The 16,980-nt window shown below is 37.0% G+C and overlaps 4 protein-coding genes and 1 long non-coding RNA gene across 5 annotated transcripts; 2 read left to right on the top strand and 3 right to left on the bottom strand.

The window, feature by feature from the left end:
- Positions 1 to 2,719: 2,719 nt before the first annotated feature.
- Positions 2,720 to 3,316, top strand: LOC114544079 (decapping and exoribonuclease protein-like). Its single transcript, XM_028562821.1, has one exon. It carries the CDS (start codon positions 2,720 to 2,722, stop codon positions 3,314 to 3,316), a length of 597 nt encoding a protein of 198 aa, XP_028418622.1.
- A 118-nt stretch (positions 3,317 to 3,434) lies between these two features.
- Positions 3,435 to 4,794, bottom strand: LOC114544081 (G patch domain and ankyrin repeat-containing protein 1-like). The gene is made up of 2 exons (XM_028562823.1): positions 3,900 to 4,794; positions 3,435 to 3,765 (listed from the first exon to the last, which is right to left on the bottom strand). Exons 1-2 carry the CDS (start codon positions 4,705 to 4,707, stop codon positions 3,497 to 3,499), a joined length of 1,077 nt encoding a protein of 358 aa, XP_028418624.1. The 5' UTR covers positions 4,708 to 4,794; the 3' UTR covers positions 3,435 to 3,496.
- Positions 4,795 to 5,032: 238 nt separating this feature from the next.
- Positions 5,033 to 9,562, top strand: LOC114544078. Its single transcript, XM_028562820.1, has 8 exons — positions 5,033 to 5,449; positions 6,308 to 6,496; positions 6,841 to 6,985; positions 7,364 to 7,471; positions 7,572 to 7,606; positions 7,773 to 8,264; positions 9,069 to 9,258; positions 9,510 to 9,562. The coding sequence occupies exons 1-8, from the start codon at positions 5,132 to 5,134 to the stop codon at positions 9,560 to 9,562; spliced, it is 1,530 nt and encodes a 509-aa protein (XP_028418621.1). The 5' UTR covers positions 5,033 to 5,131.
- A 5,083-nt stretch (positions 9,563 to 14,645) lies between these two features.
- LOC114544083 lies at positions 14,646 to 15,692 on the bottom strand. Its single transcript, XM_028562824.1, has 3 exons — positions 15,613 to 15,692; positions 15,050 to 15,191; positions 14,646 to 14,925 (listed from the first exon to the last, which is right to left on the bottom strand). Exons 1-3 carry the CDS (start codon positions 15,635 to 15,637, stop codon positions 14,646 to 14,648), a joined length of 447 nt encoding a protein of 148 aa, XP_028418625.1. The 5' UTR covers positions 15,638 to 15,692.
- A 20-nt stretch (positions 15,693 to 15,712) lies between these two features.
- LOC114544082 lies at positions 15,713 to 16,978 on the bottom strand. The gene is made up of 4 exons (XR_003690284.1): positions 16,892 to 16,978; positions 16,407 to 16,514; positions 16,272 to 16,306; positions 15,713 to 16,105 (listed from the first exon to the last, which is right to left on the bottom strand). It is a non-coding gene; the product is annotated as an uncharacterized LOC114544082 (long non-coding RNA).
- Positions 16,979 to 16,980: the final 2 nt, after the last annotated feature.

The raw sequence follows: 16,980 nt of genomic DNA, 5'->3' as shown, positions 1-16,980 counted from the left end.
GAAAACTCTGCTACAATTCTGAGAGCTGCATGCTCGTAGAGAATAAATATCATTTTTAGTCGCGTTCTGAAAACCAGCAAGATGGACAACATTTAGCAAGGAGAGAGTGCTGGATCTCTCTAGATCATAAATACTGGAGTACTCTATACTGCATTCACGATGTGATTGGTCAGTTAAAGGCCTCAGGTTATGCGCATGGCATAACCGTTCGTAGTCACGACACCAGCTTTCAAATCTCGATAAACGGTGCTCTGGAATGCGGACTTTCACGACTGCATACATCGTGTCATTTGAAATCACTGTCTTGTTTTCAAGGACATAGAAGTTTGAAGTGGGAGTGTTCTCAACACACAGTCCGTGAATCTTCTGAGATTCGCTGTTGAGGCAAAGCAATGAATCACTGCAGTTGTATGAAAACGGGCTACTTTGACAGCTTTCCTGCGAGCAATCTTTGAATGCAAATGTGTTTCCATATGCAGCCTCGTTGTAGCCTGTCTGCTGAGCAATGTGATGTATCACATCAAATTCAGATTTCTGTATAACAGCATCGTGCTCATCACGACATTGAAGAAGAGATTCGGTTACCACACCAGAGTGAAGAGCAACAGGACTTTGCCCAATAGCATGACAGAGCTCCGTATAATCCCGACACCACGTCGACGATCTACGCTCGGGTTGTAACGCTGATACGACTGTGTAGACATCGCCAGAGATGGAGATTTTCTGTGAATCCATTATTTTGAAATTTAACGTTTCGTCTGTGCAAATTGCGTAGACATAATCAGTAGGGTTTGAATTAACACAGGATAATGATGCATCACACCCAGATGATGCCAGCTCTTTTGAACAACTCTCACAATTGTTTAAGATGAACGTGTTGCTTTGGTCTGCCTTAGAGTATCCAGCCTGTAAGGCGATATTTGAGATGGTTTTTGTATCACACGAAAACTTGAAGTCTTCAGCAGCATATTTTCTGGTGCATTCTTGATAGTTGTTTTGACAGGCTAAAGGTCTTTTATTGTAGCTTTTACATAAGTCTTTATACTCTTGACACCAGGAAACCGACTTTGCGCGGCCGTCTTTAGGCAGTTTGGCTTCGATGATTAAATAGTTAGTGGAGTTAAGAACAGTAACTTTTGTACTGCGGACGTTGAACGCCGTCGTTGGTTTAACACACACTGTGTATACTTGTCGTCGCCAAGCTATTTTGGTCAGGCAGTTCAAAGCACCATTGCATTCGCTGGTTAGATCCTTTGTACACTGATGACAGTTCTGGAAAACAAAGGTGTTTCTTGATATCGCATCTTTAAATCCTGCCTTGTTTGCGATGCCGATGACGACCGTCGTATCTCCACAACGAAGAATATCGTTTTCTGGCATATAAGAGCTGTATTGTGTACTACAGGATGAATAATTTGAGTGCTCGGCATTAGATCCTCCACAACTGGTCGGCAGCATATTATAGCTTACACAAAGTTCTCTGTAATCGTGACACCATGGTCGTATTTAGTGTTTTTGAAAATGTTTTGAAAACATTTTTTATTAAAATGTTTTGTTTATTTTGTTTTAGTATACGCCGTTTTCCTGCGGACTCGACCATGGTCGAATAAGCTGTTTTCCGGCGCACTCGACTATGATCGAGTAAGCCATTTTTCGGCACATTGAACCATGGCCGAACGCCGCTTTCCGGCGGACTCGACCGCGGTCGAATAAGCCGTTTTCCGACCGACTCGACCATGGTCGATATAAAACGCGCTTGTTTTTGGGTTAAAATTTTGCTCCGACAATTTTGGGTATTTTGATGGTAGATAGCGTTCCAGCTGTTTTGAGTTCAACGGTCCGAACACGACAAGTCTTTTTGGCAGGGGGGAGTGAGAACTCTAAAGTCTAAACGAAACAAAATGTCTGCCGAAAACAGGCTTTTGTCAAAGTTTAGTGTTCTTCCTGTGGACAAATTCGAGGGAGAATGTCCTTATTTCCGACAACCGAAGCAAGTGGGTTGCTTCTCTTTAGACGAGCAACGAAGATTTCTGGACAACGACAGTCGGCTAAGGTATTACAACCCACCAGAATTTGTGAACTTTGATCTAGGAGTGGGATATGAGGATTTTATACGCAGAGACGAAGATAAGAAAGATAGACTGGATGACATGTTAACGTGGGTTAAAAAGCACCCTGAGAAGTTTGCATTGAGTGGAAATACCTCGAAAAACGACGGCAGGTATAAAAGACTTGCTATATTAAAATTATTAAAGTGACAAAAGTTGATGAAAATTGTAAAGGCAGTCTCGTATAATTGTATCAGTTTTCGTCAACTTTAGTCTTTAGACTGGGGGTATAGACCTTTCTTATAATGACGTCAAACGCGGAAAGTCTGATGTTACACGAAATTTGACTGGCTCCTCAAAACTATCGGGCCAATCAAACTTTGTGTAACATCACAGAGTTTCAGCGTTTGAGGTCATTATGAAAAAGATCTATTCTGTTAATACCATGTTACGTAACCCATAAGTTAGTATACTCTCACTTCTCAATTAGTCTGCATACAGATTTTATCACATGGAGAGGACACATGACCAAGCTCCTGTGTACCCCTTATGAGAGAAAGGAACCATGGCAAATGGCTCTGGCCTTGCACAAAGGCACAATTTATATGAGCGAAGTTGAAACGAACGAAGCACGCCATCGTAGGCTGGACCAATCGGAACGTCAGGACAAAATGTGTTACTGGGGTTACAAGTTTGAGGATTACGTCACTTGTTCCAGGGAGCCATCAAAACCGAAGGAATTTAGCTCGCCCATAAACAACATTGAAGCATTCTGTTCGGTTGTGAGATCACGGTTGGATAAACACTCTTTGGTCTTTGGAGCCGAGGTTGACTGTTGTGTCAAAACTAATTCTAAAGGTGGGATGCCACCATCTAATTATATTGAATTGAAAACAAGCAGGATTGTTGAGAACGACCGGATGCAGTGGTCATTTGAACGATACAAGCTTTTGAAATGGTGGGCACAGTCTTTTTTAGCCGGCATTCCTAAAATCGTTTGCGGATTTCGTGATGACGATGGCTTTGTTAAGCAGCTCAAGACATTCAATACGCTAGACATTCCAGGATCGGTTGCGGAAAGTCAGAACATGTGGGCAGGTAGCGTGTGTTTGAATTTTTGTAATCGGATGTTGGAATGGGTGAAAGGTGCCGTAAAAGATGAGAATGTTGTGTACATGTTACATTGGAGAGAACCATTCACGCACATAGAACTGGAGTTGTCAAAGAAACAAGATGACATCTTTCTACGGGACTGGTATCTCTCATGAAGAATCTACCCTCATGTATATATATTTGAGACCAGAATTTTTTAAGGTTACGAATTTTAAGATATTTAAATGAATATAATGATAGTGACAGTGTTTTGTGTCAATAAATTATTCTTAATATAATTGGGAAATTAGATTACACCTGTAAATATTTGTCATTCAAAATGTAAACATATTTAATCATTCTGTATTCATGTACACTCTTAAATTTTGTTCCCATCGTTTGTCTTTCTCTTGTTTTTGAATAAGATTTCTCTTCCAGGTTCTTCGGGGGGCTCTCAACCCTGTGCTTGCCCCCGCATCCTTTTTCCCTTTCACAGCGCTCGTATCTCTTGCTGAGAAATGAGTGATCTTTGCTTTTTCTTTGTTTTTGCTGCCTAAGCCCTGGCGATCTTGCTTCAAAATTGTTTTCACAGGAAACTTACGGCCAGCTCCTTCCGGGCCAAGACCTTAAATGAATGTTGGAAACAACAACAAAACAGTAAGTGTTAATTTCTGCTAAATTTAAGATGAAAAAGGGGGAAAATGTCCTCTTACGCACAGCTAGTGGACTGATTAAAGTATTAAGACTAATATTTTCAACCTTGTTCTTTATCCCATCCCTTCTGTTTCATCAATTTGAATCCAATGTTAGTTTCAGGAATGTGATAGAGTGTTCGTTCTGACTTGTATTGGCAGTTAAACAAATGAGCTGTTGATGTATTGTGCTCATTCTTCGAGCCAAAGAAAGTGGTTGCACAAATGTCACAGGTATGTTCAGTGGAAGTTGTGAGTTCAGCATTATCTGACTTTTGTTTTCGTCTGGATTTTCTAAGGCGGTCAAACAACCTACGAACACCAGAATGCTTTGCAATGTCCCGAGCAGTTTCACCCTTGCTGTTTTGCAATTTGACATCAGCACCTTCTTTAAGGAGTAGCTTGATGCAAGTTCTATGACCGCTTCTTGCCGAACACATCAAAGCCGTCCAACCAAATTGATCCTTGGCATTTATATCAACTTTTTTGTCCCGAATGATTTCTTGTAATCCACTAAGGTCTCCCTCTTGTGCCATTCTAAGAAATGAATTCACTTGTCTAATGGTACATCTATCAGTCAAATTCCATTTTGTTTTATTGTTTTCAGAAGGCGTATTTACATCCGTTGTTTTCCTTTTAAAACGTTTTTCCACTTCAATATCTGCCTTATTTACTCTCTTAGCATTTCTCACACAAGTTTCGTTTTTTTCCATAAGCAAACTTTCGTAAAATTCCTTGGCTTCAACCCCAGATAAACCTCCGTTATCATTCAATGAGGTATCGCTCTTCTTCACCGCACTAAAGGTCTCCAAATTCGACGAAGCCCGCTGAAATTTTACCGAAGGATACATCAATCCTCCCTTTTTGCGTTTCATTACGATAAGTCGTGTTTGGTAGCCGAGAAACCCTTCAAAATCAAACTTTTCGATATGTTTACAAAAATTCCACTCCTGAAGAAAAGGCCATTTTGTTATCGGAGGAGAGAAGTTGTGAATTCCTTTTGACCGAAGATTGAGATTTCCTTGATTTTCTTCATCAAAAAAGTTAGAATATTGGAGATTGTTTTGCGATATTCTCTTTTTTAAGGAAAATGATAAGATTTCCTGTTGCTTCGTAGACAGGTCGTTCACGTTCGTAATGGTGCTTCCTGTGATGGTGCTAAAAATCAATTCTTTGAAAAGAGGTCGAACGTGGCAGTTATTGAGGCGTCACAATTTGTGTTCATAACCACAGAAATAACCACGACTCATTCTCATACCCAGAGCCCTTCTTAGTTACGCGCCGTCTGTCTAAAGCAATATGGCGGACAATGCCAGTTCAAGGGTGAATATTGACAACATTAAAGTAAAGGTTTTGGGAGAAAAGAAAGGGAGATACGATTTGGATAGTTTGCCAAGGCTAAAATACAAAAAAAGAGATAAACCCAAGTATAAGAGAAGAACGAAAGCAAAAGTCGTTTTAAATTTATACAGTGAACTGAGTGAAGTAAACGAACCCAGCGATTTAGATGTTGAGACTACTGAAAAGGAAGCTATTGTAGCAGGTTGTGATCAAAATATTGACAAAATCGTCCGTGACCACCAAAATACCTATGCTGATGTTACCGACACGCTTGAGGTATTAATTACAACGAGTACTTCACAAACACGTAGTATTTACATGTACAAATGTTCAGCAAACTCCAGGGCAGGCTATATTATCGATCACAAATCAAATAATCAATCCCACATTGCAGAGTTGGCCAACGCCGCACCCGAGATTTTTGATGAGGAAAATTTTAGTGCACTTAGGGTGTGCTTGATAGCAATTTTGATACTTTAATCAGCCTAAAAAACTCTTATTTCCATTGCATTTAACATTTTCAAAGTGTCTATATTACTGCCAGTCGGTCAGTAGTTTTGTGCTTCAAAATTTTTTCACTATTTGATTCATTTTTACGAATGCTTTTAGCGACGGTTGGTTCTCGTGGCGTAGTGGTCATTGTGCTTGCTTCGCATGCGTATGGTCTGGGTTTGAACCCTGTTCAGATATTTTTATTAAGAAAATTTTCAAACTATTTTTTCTGAGTGAATTTCTCATTCTAAACTTAGGTTAGCTTTAGGGTTAGATTTATGGTTAGGGTTAAAATTTGGGATTGGTTTGGGGCTTGTTTTATACAAAAAAGTTCAATATTATAGACTGCCGGTCACTTAGTTTCTTCAAAACATTGTCCAGCTGCCGGTCATATAGACACTTCGTAACATGTTCCCCCTCACTTTACCAGACTGCAAGTTTTATTTTCTTGCAGGAAATTTTAGGGTTATGTTTTGCAACTACGCAGAAATTATAGGAGAACGTACTGAATAAATGAAAAATTATTACATATTGGTACCCAATGTTGGGGAAATACAGTATATTTACCATGTTATTGAAAATTTTTTTAATGCATGTGGTTCTTTATTCTTTCATAAGGATATTTATTAAATATTTTTATAGGATATCACTTCAAGTGATTTATTACACTACTCTCAACCCATGGATACTTCACAAGCAGTTGTTTGTCAAATAAGTCACCAGGATACTTATGTTGTTGAAGTATGTAGATCAAATGCTTTACTACCTGTCAATACAATGCTAACTGCTTTTGTACTTCAAGACTATGATGAGTTATTAAGACAGTTAAAGGTACTGTATTATATTATAATAATAATATATATAATATATAAGCAATTGTTGTACAATTGGTTCTTTAGTTAAATGCCTAAAACAGATAAGAAAACATCTCAACATTTTGACCTAAGGGCCTTCGTGTAGGAACTAGTGTGGAAAAGCTGTCATCAATCTATAACATAAACTTGATGTATGATTAAGTTGATTTCCTTACAGTAATATCGTGAAAAGAGGTGCCAGACAAAAGATGTTTGCATGCATTTTTTTTAGCCTGTGTGCTCTTTCTGGAAAAAATGGGGTAAAATGGGCAAATCTTCTATAGCATGATTGTGACGTTAATTATATTTCTCTATTTCTAGAGTAAAGATTTTCTTTTAATTCGGAGAAGTTTGCACCATTTCATCAATGGAACTGTGAATTGGGTGTATCAATGTTCATGTAATCCTGCCAGGAGTAAAATAATAAACTCACTTCACATCAGTATTAAAGAACATTACAATCAACGTAAGTGCTTATTTGGTCTGACGTGATTGAAAGTGACCTGAAATTGACTCTAAATACCCTTACAACTTAGTGCCACTTATTAGTATGTAGTTATGAAGTTGTTTGGGTGAAGTGAAAGTTTGATCTCAGGTTTGAACTTCAAACACATCTATTAAATGTTTCATTGGCATGGATTAGTGAAATATAATTTACTTTTTGAAGAGCTCACTTGTTGAACGAATATGAGCAAATAGTTCAGATCCAGGGAATAAAATTATGACAAACCATTATAAACTCTTAACTTTTATCCTATTCAAATATACTCTCATTAAAACATTAATTATTAGCATATACTTTAGGAACTATTAACCATTTTTTTCTTAATTTACTAAATGATAGAACTATTGGCTGACAATCCAGCATGTGTACATTGCTTGGTGACTGAGCGTATTTTAGACAGCCTTGAATGTTTTAATGGCAGTCTTCCATTTCCTATTGATCCAGAAGGTACAGTATATATATAAATATATATATAAAATTATGTTTAAATGTGGCATTGTTAAAGCTAATTCTAGCATATCTATTTTTTAACATTAACTCTGTTTAGAAAGTGACCCTTCATCAATGGACCATGACTATCTTGTGAGTATGGCTTAAATTTCATGCAAATTTACTTATTAAGGCTTTCATTGTTGAGAATTATTGATACAGCTTTGCTAGCATTTTAAATTGGCCTTAACTGGTCACATAATTTTGCTGTTTTGCTAGGTGTCCTTTGTCTATAAATGCTTTTTATTTCGTTCGTCAGGAACATTACCAGTCTTACAACGTTTTCCATTTGCCGTCAGTTGAAGTAGTTTGCGTATATGCTGAGCGTGATTACGGGTTTGTTGGCATAGATCATAAGGGTTTCAAGTGCTCCACATGCAATTATGATACACATGCTTGTAGTCACATCAAATTTCTGGAAGAAAAACTCAGTCAGGATGATGTTGATTTGCCTGACATTGTGTATGAAATGTATCACCAAGCAAAAAAGCAGCGGAAAGTTAATTGGAAACCTTATTGCCTATCCGATAAATCCATACAGTTCCAGCCACCAGTACACCTTCAACAGATATTTGGTAGTTCGTTTTACCAATCCCTACCACAGGAAAATGGAACATTGCATGTTGTCCCACGTAGTAGCGGAGTATGTGAAAGTTGCGGTTCCTACTGGAGTTTGCAAAACCCTGTCGAAGAAAATTGGATAGAGAAACTTCTTCTCCTTTATACAATGAATAAAGTTATCCGTGCACCAGTATGTATGCTCCCACCCTACTTCACTTTTGTTTGCATACACTGTACATGTATGTTTGTATGTTTGTATGTTTGTATGTTTATTGTATTCAAATCATTTCCGAAGAGAGTGTTTTACGCAAACTTAAGTAGCCAACATGCAACGGCTCTTTTGTTGGTGTAAATTTTATTTTTAAAATCTTTGGCTTAAATTTCATGCAAATCTACTTATCAAGGCTTTCAGGGTTGATAAATTATTGATACAGTTACTGTATGCTACACAATTAATCAGCTATTATTCAAAGGCTTTGAGACGTTGGGGGGGGGGGGCATTTGCCCCAATTCTCCTGCTTTCCCTTGTGTTCGCCGCTGGTGTTTGAAAAGCTATACTATGCATGGGTTTTCAATGTATTTGCCATACCGGCGTTTCTCTTTGTTTCAGTATTTTATTCAAGATGTTCAAATGATGATTGTGAGAACAAATTGATGGTTGGTGGTGAAGAAATTGGAGTCATCAACATGAAAAATTATTTGATTGCCCACGAAGTTCTTAGAGACTATATGTATCACTTCTTGTATGCAAGGTTTGCCGACATACTATACAGTAACGATGCTGTTCAATGTTCCTCTTATCTAAATGAAATGACTGCATTTTGTTAACGTGATCAAATAAATCCGTTGTGTTTCATTTTTTTGCTACTGCTTTAGTTGTAGTTTGTACGCCTATTTTGAAGTGTGGACCTCTCGGATGCAGGATGCTGATCCATCTCTTTGTGAATACCCATCATATAACCAACTACGTTATGCTTGGTATTCATATCTGAAGTTGACATTGATTACTCCGATGGGAGTTGTTGCCCAGTGTGTGGTCCTACGCCTGAAACAGTTGTGTGTGATGCCACCACAGTTTCGTTTCGACGTAAGATGGTACTACAAGAGAACATTGTCAACCCAACTGCCGAAAACATACACGAAGGAAGATAAGTATTTTATCTTTCACTTACACGTAGATAAAGGTAAATTTTAAAAAGAAAAAATGAGAATGGTTTCAAAAAATACAGTTCACTGTAGGAAATAACTTTAAAATCTACGATAAAACGTGGGACGAAACGTTTAAGTTCTTTTTTATAATTTAATGTGGTAGAATTGTCTACAGTGCTCGTGCTTTAAATAATTTACCGAAACTGACATCTACGATTTATATTTGCACATTTTAATACCTCGACGAGCTACTCTTGCGTGTATGTCTTAAAACGTTTACGCGCAGTTTTGTTATATCGTGATTCCTATTTCATACGGTCATCCTTTATTTCTGTGTAGAAAATAGAACAATACTGTATGAAGTAGCATAAAAATTTTATATTTATTCATATAATTTTTTTTACCTTCTATACTAGTTACAGAAGCTGTGTAATGATACCGACCAAAGCGTGCCGAATGCTTCTTCATCAGTTTATTTCTAGAGGCCAATTATCGACGACTGAAATGGAGAGCCTTCGTGAAATGTTACTTACCGCCTGTCCGTCTATTATTCCGTTTTTGGATTGGTTGACACGTGCTTATGACGATGTCAGTGAATCTCCACGTTCAGTTAAGATTCTTGTTAAGGCATTTGCCGCGAGTTCATCTGTATGTGGTTTTGTTCATCCATCTGAGACACTTCACACATTGTTGAACGAGATCGTTGGAGGACTCATTATCTCGCAGCATCCAAGCAAATTAGAATTACTGCAAGAAGAGTGCCCGTTGCTGTTCAATGCCTTTTCAGATATTGAGGAATCAACCTTCCCTAGAAGTTGGTACCCTATTTTAACGGATCTGATTAAGAAATCCTCGGAGCCATTTTCCACTGCGTCTTCATCATCACCACCACCTGTTTCTTCGGAACAACCATCAGGGCATCCACAAGAAATCGCATTCTTCCCTAATCTTCCAATTATTCGATCCAGAGGAGTGTATGCAGCAGATAAATACAGGAGAAGAGAGGATATCTGCACCAAGAATCATCCATCACATTCTTTGTTTTTACCTGGACTTTTCACCATTTTCTGTCCACATGGTAAATCATATAATTTTGTATTGCGTATTTTAACATTAAAACAACTTACTACTGTAGTAAGTGTGTATATAGTTGTGTAGATACATTTACGTACAATTTATCCTCTTTTTTTATTATTTCAGGAATAAACTATGGATTTGAAGTCATGCAAACCCGAGAATCTCCAAATGTTCCTTTCACGATATTTCGTACTCGTTTCCAGAATGGTTAGTCTTATCCAAATTAGTGATCCAAAAATCCGGGTTATAACAGAAAGTAATATGAGGAAGCAATCACGACAAACACCCTGACAAATAGGTCTTTAATTTTTAGCACCCAAAGTTATTGTGTACGACAACGCCTGCAATCTACACAGCTATTGCCTCAACAGGGACCCAGATTACTTCAAAAAAACAAAGTTTTTGGTCGATCGTTTTCACTGGAAGAATCATAGCGGTAAAATATTTTCAATTTATACGGTGTTTTCACATGGGTAGGCATTACTGAACACAAGTATAATTTTAAATATTTATTACGTCGCAGGTTGCTCTGAAGGATACAATATTGGTTCTTACCCTCAGTATGCAATGCTGAACAGTGAAGTGAATGAACAGGCGAACGCAACCTTAAAGCGTCTTCGAAATCAGCTGTCTTACATGACGCAGGATAACTTTGTCAGTCATTGCAAATTTCATTTCTGGTTTAGAAACAACAAAGCTATCCAACGCCTAATGTCAACCACGTAGTACGTATATTACGTGTCATTGAAACATCAACACTATCAGATGATATATTGAAAGTTTTTCTCTGATAACTTTCATTTGTCTGAGGTTTTAAATGGTTAAGAAATGGTAGCATGGTTGCCGTGTACAGGTTCAATTCCTGTATGCCATTAACCTAAAGTAAGCATACAGTACATTCCACCATGCATAGGTTATCACTAAGCAGGTTATGACAAATCATGTAAAAATTTTCTCAATATTAAGCTTAACGAAAGGTCCCAATTATTGATGTCTATAACCTTATAATTCCATGCCTTGGTTATCATGTCAAAAATTTTGTCAACATAACCACGTTTCTTCTTTTTACAAAAGTTTAAGTCAGAAATATCATACACCTGCAAAGGCTGCGATGGTTGATGTCTATAATCTTATATAACCATGCCGTGGTTATCATGTCAAAAATTTTGTCAACATAACCACGTTTCTTCTTTTTACAAAAGTTTAAGTCAGAAATATCATACACCTGCAAAGGCTGCGATGGTTGATGTCTATGTATAACGTGGTTATGTTGACAAAATTTTTGACATGATAACCACGGCATGGTTATATAAGATTATAGACATCAACCATCGCAGCCTTTGCAGGTGTATGATATTTCTGACTTAAACTTTTGTAAAAAGAAGAAACGTGGTTATGTTGACAAAATTTTTGACATGATAACCACGGCATGGTTATATAAGATTATAGACATCAACCATCGCAGCCTTTGCAGGTGTATGATATTTCTGACTTAAACTTTTGTAAAAAGAAGAAACGTGGTTATGTTGACAAAATTTTTGACATGATAACCACGGCATGGTTATATAAGATTATAGACATCAACCATCGCAGCCTTTGCAGGTGTATGATATTTCTGACTTAAACTTTTGTAAAAAGAAGAAACGTGGTTATGTTGACAAAATTTTTGACATGATAACCACGGCATGGTTATATAAGATTATAGACATCAACCATCGCAGCCTTTGCAGGTGTATGATATTTCTGACTTAAACTTTTGTAAAAAGAAGAAACGTGGTTATGTTGACAAAATTTTTGACATGATAACCAAGGCATGGTTATATAAGATTATAGACATCAACCATCGCAGCCTTTGCAGGTGTATGATATTTCTGACTTAAACTTTTGTAAAAAGAAGAAACGTGGTTATGTTGACAAAATTTTTGACATGATAACCACGGCATGGTTATATAAGATTATAGACATCAACCATCGCAGCCTTTGCAGGTGTATGATATTTCTGACTTAAACTTTTGTAAAAAGAAAAACGTGGTTATGTTGACAAAATTTTTGACATGATAACCACGGCATGGTTATATAAGATTATAGACATCAACCATCGCAGCCTTTGCAGGTGTATGATATTTCTGACTTAAACTTTTGTAAAAAGAAGAAACGTGGTTATGTTGACAAAATTTTTGACATGATAACCAGGCATGGTTATAGATTATAGACATCAAGCAGCCTTTGCAGGTGTATGATATGACTTAATTTGTAAAAGACGTTATGACTTACATCGTAATTGGTTATAGACATTAATTTTCGTTAAGCAATATGAGAAAATTTTTACATGATTTGTCATAACCTGCTTAGTGATAACCTATGCATGGTGGAATGTACTGTATGCTTACTTTAGGTTAATGGCATACAGGAATTGAACCTGTACACGGCAACCATGCTACCATTTCTTAACCATTTAAAACCTCAGACAAATGAAAGTTATCAGAGAAAAACTTTCAATATATCATCATTGATAGTGTTGATGTTTCAATGACACGTAATATACGTACTACGTGGTTGACATTAGGCGTTGGATAGCTTGTTGTTTCTAAACCAGAAATGAAATTTGCAATGACTGACAAAGTTATCCTGCGTCATGTAAGACAGCTGATTTCGAAGACGCTTTAAGGTTGCGTTCGCCTGTTCATTCACTTCACTGTTCAGCATTGCATACTGAGGGTAAGAACCAATATTGTATCCTTCAGAGCAACCTGCGACGTAATAAATATTTAAAATTATACTTGTGTTCAGTAATGCCTACCCATGTGAAAACACCGTATAAATTGAAAATATTTTACCGCGATGATTCTTCCAGTGAAAACGATCGACCAAAAACTTTGTTTTTTTGAAGTAATCTGGGTCCCTGTTGAGGCAATAGCTGTGTAGATTGCAGGCGTTGTCGTACACAATAACTTTGGGTGCTAAAAATTAAAGACCTATTTGTCAGGGTGTTTGTCGTGATTGCTTCCTCATATTACTTTCTGTTATAACCCGGATTTTTGGATCACTAATTTGGATAAGACTAACCATTCTGGAAACGAGTACGAAATATCGTGAAAGGAACATTTGGAGATTCTCGGGTTTGCATGACTTCAAATCCATAGTTTATTCCTGAAATAATAAAAAAAGAGGATAAATTGTACGTAAATGTATCTACACAACTATATACACACTTACTACAGTAGTAAGTTGTTTTAATGTTAAAATACGCAATACAAAATTATATGATTTACCATGTGGACAGAAAATGGTGAAAAGTCCAGGTAAAAACAAAGAATGTGATGGATGATTCTTGGTGCAGATATCCTCTCTTCTCCTGTATTTATCTGCTGCATACACTCCTCTGGATCGAATAATTGGAAGATTAGGGAAGAATGCGATTTCTTGTGGATGCCCTGATGGTTGTTCCGAAGAAACAGGTGGTGGTGATGATGAAGACGCAGTGGAAAATGGCTCCGAGGATTTCTTAATCAGATCCGTTAAAATAGGGTACCAACTTCTAGGGAAGGTTGATTCCTCAATATCTGAAAAGGCATTGAACAGCAACGGGCACTCTTCTTGCAGTAATTCTAATTTGCTTGGATGCTGCGAGATAATGAGTCCTCCAACGATCTCGTTCAACAATGTGTGAAGTGTCTCAGATGGATGAACAAAACCACATACAGATGAACTCGCGGCAAATGCCTTAACAAGAATCTTAACTGAACGTGGAGATTCACTGACATCGTCATAAGCACGTGTCAACCAATCCAAAAACGGAATAATAGACGGACAGGCGGTAAGTAACATTTCACGAAGGCTCTCCATTTCAGTCGTCGATAATTGGCCTCTAGAAATAAACTGATGAAGAAGCATTCGGCACGCTTTGGTCGGTATCATTACACGGCTTCTGTAACTAGTATAGAAGGTAAAAAAAATTGTATGAATAAATATAAAATTTTTATGCTACTTCATACAGTATTGTTCTATTTTCTACACAGAAATAAAGGATGACCGTATGAAATAGGAATCACGATATAACAAAACTGCGCGTAAACGTTTTAAGACATACACGCAAGAGTAGCTCGTCGAGGTATTAAAATGTGCAAATATAAATCGTAGATGTCAGTTTCGGTAAATTATTTAAAGCACGAGCACTGTAGACAATTCTACCACATTAAATTATAAAAAAGAACTTAAACGTTTCGTCCCACGTTTTATCGTAGATTTTAAAGTTATTTCCTACAGTGAACTGTATTTTTTGAAACCATTCTCATTTTTTCTTTTTAAAATTTACCTTTATCTACGTGTAAGTGAAAGATAAAACTTATCTTCCTTCGTGTATGTTTTCGGCAGTTGGGTTGACAATGTTCTCTTGTAGTACCATCTTACGTCGAAACGAAACTGTGGTGGCATCACACACAACTGTTTCAGGCGTAGGACCACACACTGGGCAACAACTCCCATCGGAGTAATCAATGTCCAACAACTTCAGATATGAATACCAAGCATAACGTAGTTGGTTATATGATGGGTATTCACAAAGAGATGGATCAGCATCCTGCATCCGAGAGGTCCACACTTCAAAATAGGCGTACAAACTACAACTAAAGCAGTAGCAAAAAAATGAAACACAACGGATTTATTTGATCACGTTAACAAAATGCAGTCATTTCATTTAGATAAGAGGAACATTGAACAGCATCGTTACTGTATAGTATGTCGGCAAACCTTGCATACAAGAAGTGATACATATAGTCTCTAAGAACTTCGTGGGCAATCAAATAATTTTTCATGTTGATGACTCCAATTTCTTCACCACCAACCATCAATTTGTTCTCACAATCATCATTTGAACATCTTGAATAAAATACTGAAACAAAGAGAAACGCCGGTATGGCAAATACATTGAAAACCCATGCATAGTATAGCTTTTCAAACACCAGCGGCGAACACAAGGGAAAGCAGGAGAATTGGGGCAAATGCCCCCCCCCCCCAACGTCTCAAAGCCTTTGAATAATAGCTGATTAATTGTGTAGCATACAGTAACTGTATCAATAATTTATCAACCCTGAAAGCCTTGATAAGTAGATTTGCATGAAATTTAAGCCAAAGATTTTAAAAAATAAAATTTACACCAACAAAAGAGCCGTTGCATGTTGGCTACTTAAGTTTGCGTAAAACACTCTCTTCGGAAATGATTTGAATACAATAAACATACAAACATACAAACATACAAACATACATGTACAGTGTATGCAAACAAAAGTGAAGTAGGGTGGGAGCATACATACTGGTGCACGGATAAACTTTATTCATTGTATAAAGGAGAAGAAGTTTCTCTATCCAATTTTCTTCGACAGGGTTTTGCAAACTCCAGTAGGAACCGCAACTTTCACATACTCCGCTACTACGTGGGACAACATGCAATGTTCCATTTTCCTGTGGTAGGGATTGGTAAAACGAACTACCAAATATCTGTTGAAGGTGTACTGGTGGCTGGAACTGTATGGATTTATCGGATAGGCAATAAGGTTTCCAATTAACTTTCCGCTGCTTTTTTGCTTGGTGATACATTTCATACACAATGTCAGGCAAATCAACATCATCCTGACTGAGTTTTTCTTCCAGAAATTTGATGTGACTACAAGCATGTGTATCATAATTGCATGTGGAGCACTTGAAACCCTTATGATCTATGCCAACAAACCCGTAATCACGCTCAGCATATACGCAAACTACTTCAACTGACGGCAAATGGAAAACGTTGTAAGACTGGTAATGTTCCTGACGAACGAAATAAAAAGCATTTATAGACAAAGGACACCTAGCAAAACAGCAAAATTATGTGACCAGTTAAGGCCAATTTAAAATGCTAGCAAAGCTGTATCAATAATTCTCAACAATGAAAGCCTTAATAAGTAAATTTGCATGAAATTTAAGCCATACTCACAAGATAGTCATGGTCCATTGATGAAGGGTCACTTTCTAAACAGAGTTAATGTTAAAAAATAGATATGCTAGAATTAGCTTTAACAATGCCACATTTAAACATAATTTTATATATATATTTATATATATACTGTACCTTCTGGATCAATAGGAAATGGAAGACTGCCATTAAAACATTCAAGGCTGTCTAAAATACGCTCAGTCACCAAGCAATGTACACATGCTGGATTGTCAGCCAATAGTTCTATCATTTAGTAAATTAAGAAAAAATGGTTAATAGTTCCTAAAGTATATGCTAATAATTAATGTTTTAATGAGAGTATATTTGAATAGGATAAAAGTTAAGAGTTTATAATGGTTTGTCATAATTTTATTCCCTGGATCTGAACTATTTGCTCATATTCGTTCAACAAGTGAGCTCTTCAAAAAGTAAATTATATTTCACTAATCCATGCCAATGAAACATTTAATAGATGTGTTTGAAGTTCAAACCTGAGATCAAACTTTCACTTCACCCAAACAACTTCATAACTACATACTAATAAGTGGCACTAAGTTGTAAGGGTATTTAGAGTCAATTTCAGGTCACTTTCAATCACGTCAGACCAAATAAGCACTTACGTTGATTGTAATGTTCTTTAATACTGATGTGAAGTGAGTTTATTATTTTACTCCTGGCAGGATTACATGAACATTGATACACCCAATTC

The sequence above is a fragment of the Dendronephthya gigantea genome, unplaced genomic scaffold (assembly GCF_004324835.1).
Source record: "Dendronephthya gigantea isolate DGI-Jeju-01 unplaced genomic scaffold, DenGig_1.0 000642F, whole genome shotgun sequence".
In the NCBI taxonomy this organism is placed as follows: domain Eukaryota; kingdom Metazoa; phylum Cnidaria; class Anthozoa; order Malacalcyonacea; family Nephtheidae; genus Dendronephthya; species Dendronephthya gigantea.
The sequence above is the reverse complement of the archived record's forward strand: the minus strand, read 5'-3'. Positions and strand labels throughout refer to the sequence as shown.

Coding starts and splice junctions, on each gene's coding strand:
- LOC114544083 (XM_028562824.1), bottom strand. CDS start 15,637: ATGAATAAAGTTTATCCGTGCACCA. Junction 15,192..15,612: donor TAAAGTTTATCCGTGCACCA/GTATGTATGCTC, acceptor TCTTTGTTTCAG/TATTTTATTCAAGATGTTCA. Junction 14,926..15,049: donor TATCACTTCTTGTATGCAAG/GTTTGCCGACAT, acceptor CTACTGCTTTAG/TTGTAGTTTGTACGCCTATT.
- LOC114544079 (XM_028562821.1), top strand. CDS start 2,720: ATGTGTTACTGGGGTTACAAGTTTGAGGATTACGTCACTTGTTCCAGG.
- LOC114544081 (XM_028562823.1), bottom strand. CDS start 4,707: ATGAAACGCAAAAAGGGAGGATTGATGTATCCTTCGGTAAAATTTCAG. Junction 3,766..3,899: donor GGGATGGGATAAAGAACAAG/GTTGAAAATATT, acceptor CATTCATTTAAG/GTCTTGGCCCGGAAGGAGCT.
- LOC114544078 (XM_028562820.1), top strand. CDS start 5,132: ATGGCGGACAATGCCAGTTCAAGGGTGAATATTGACAACATTAAAGTA. Junction 7,607..7,772: donor CAATGGACCATGACTATCTT/GTGAGTATGGCT, acceptor TTCGTTCGTCAG/GAACATTACCAGTCTTACAA. Junction 8,265..9,068: donor ATAAAGTTATCCGTGCACCA/GTATGTATGCTC, acceptor TCATATCTGAAG/TTGACATTGATTACTCCGAT.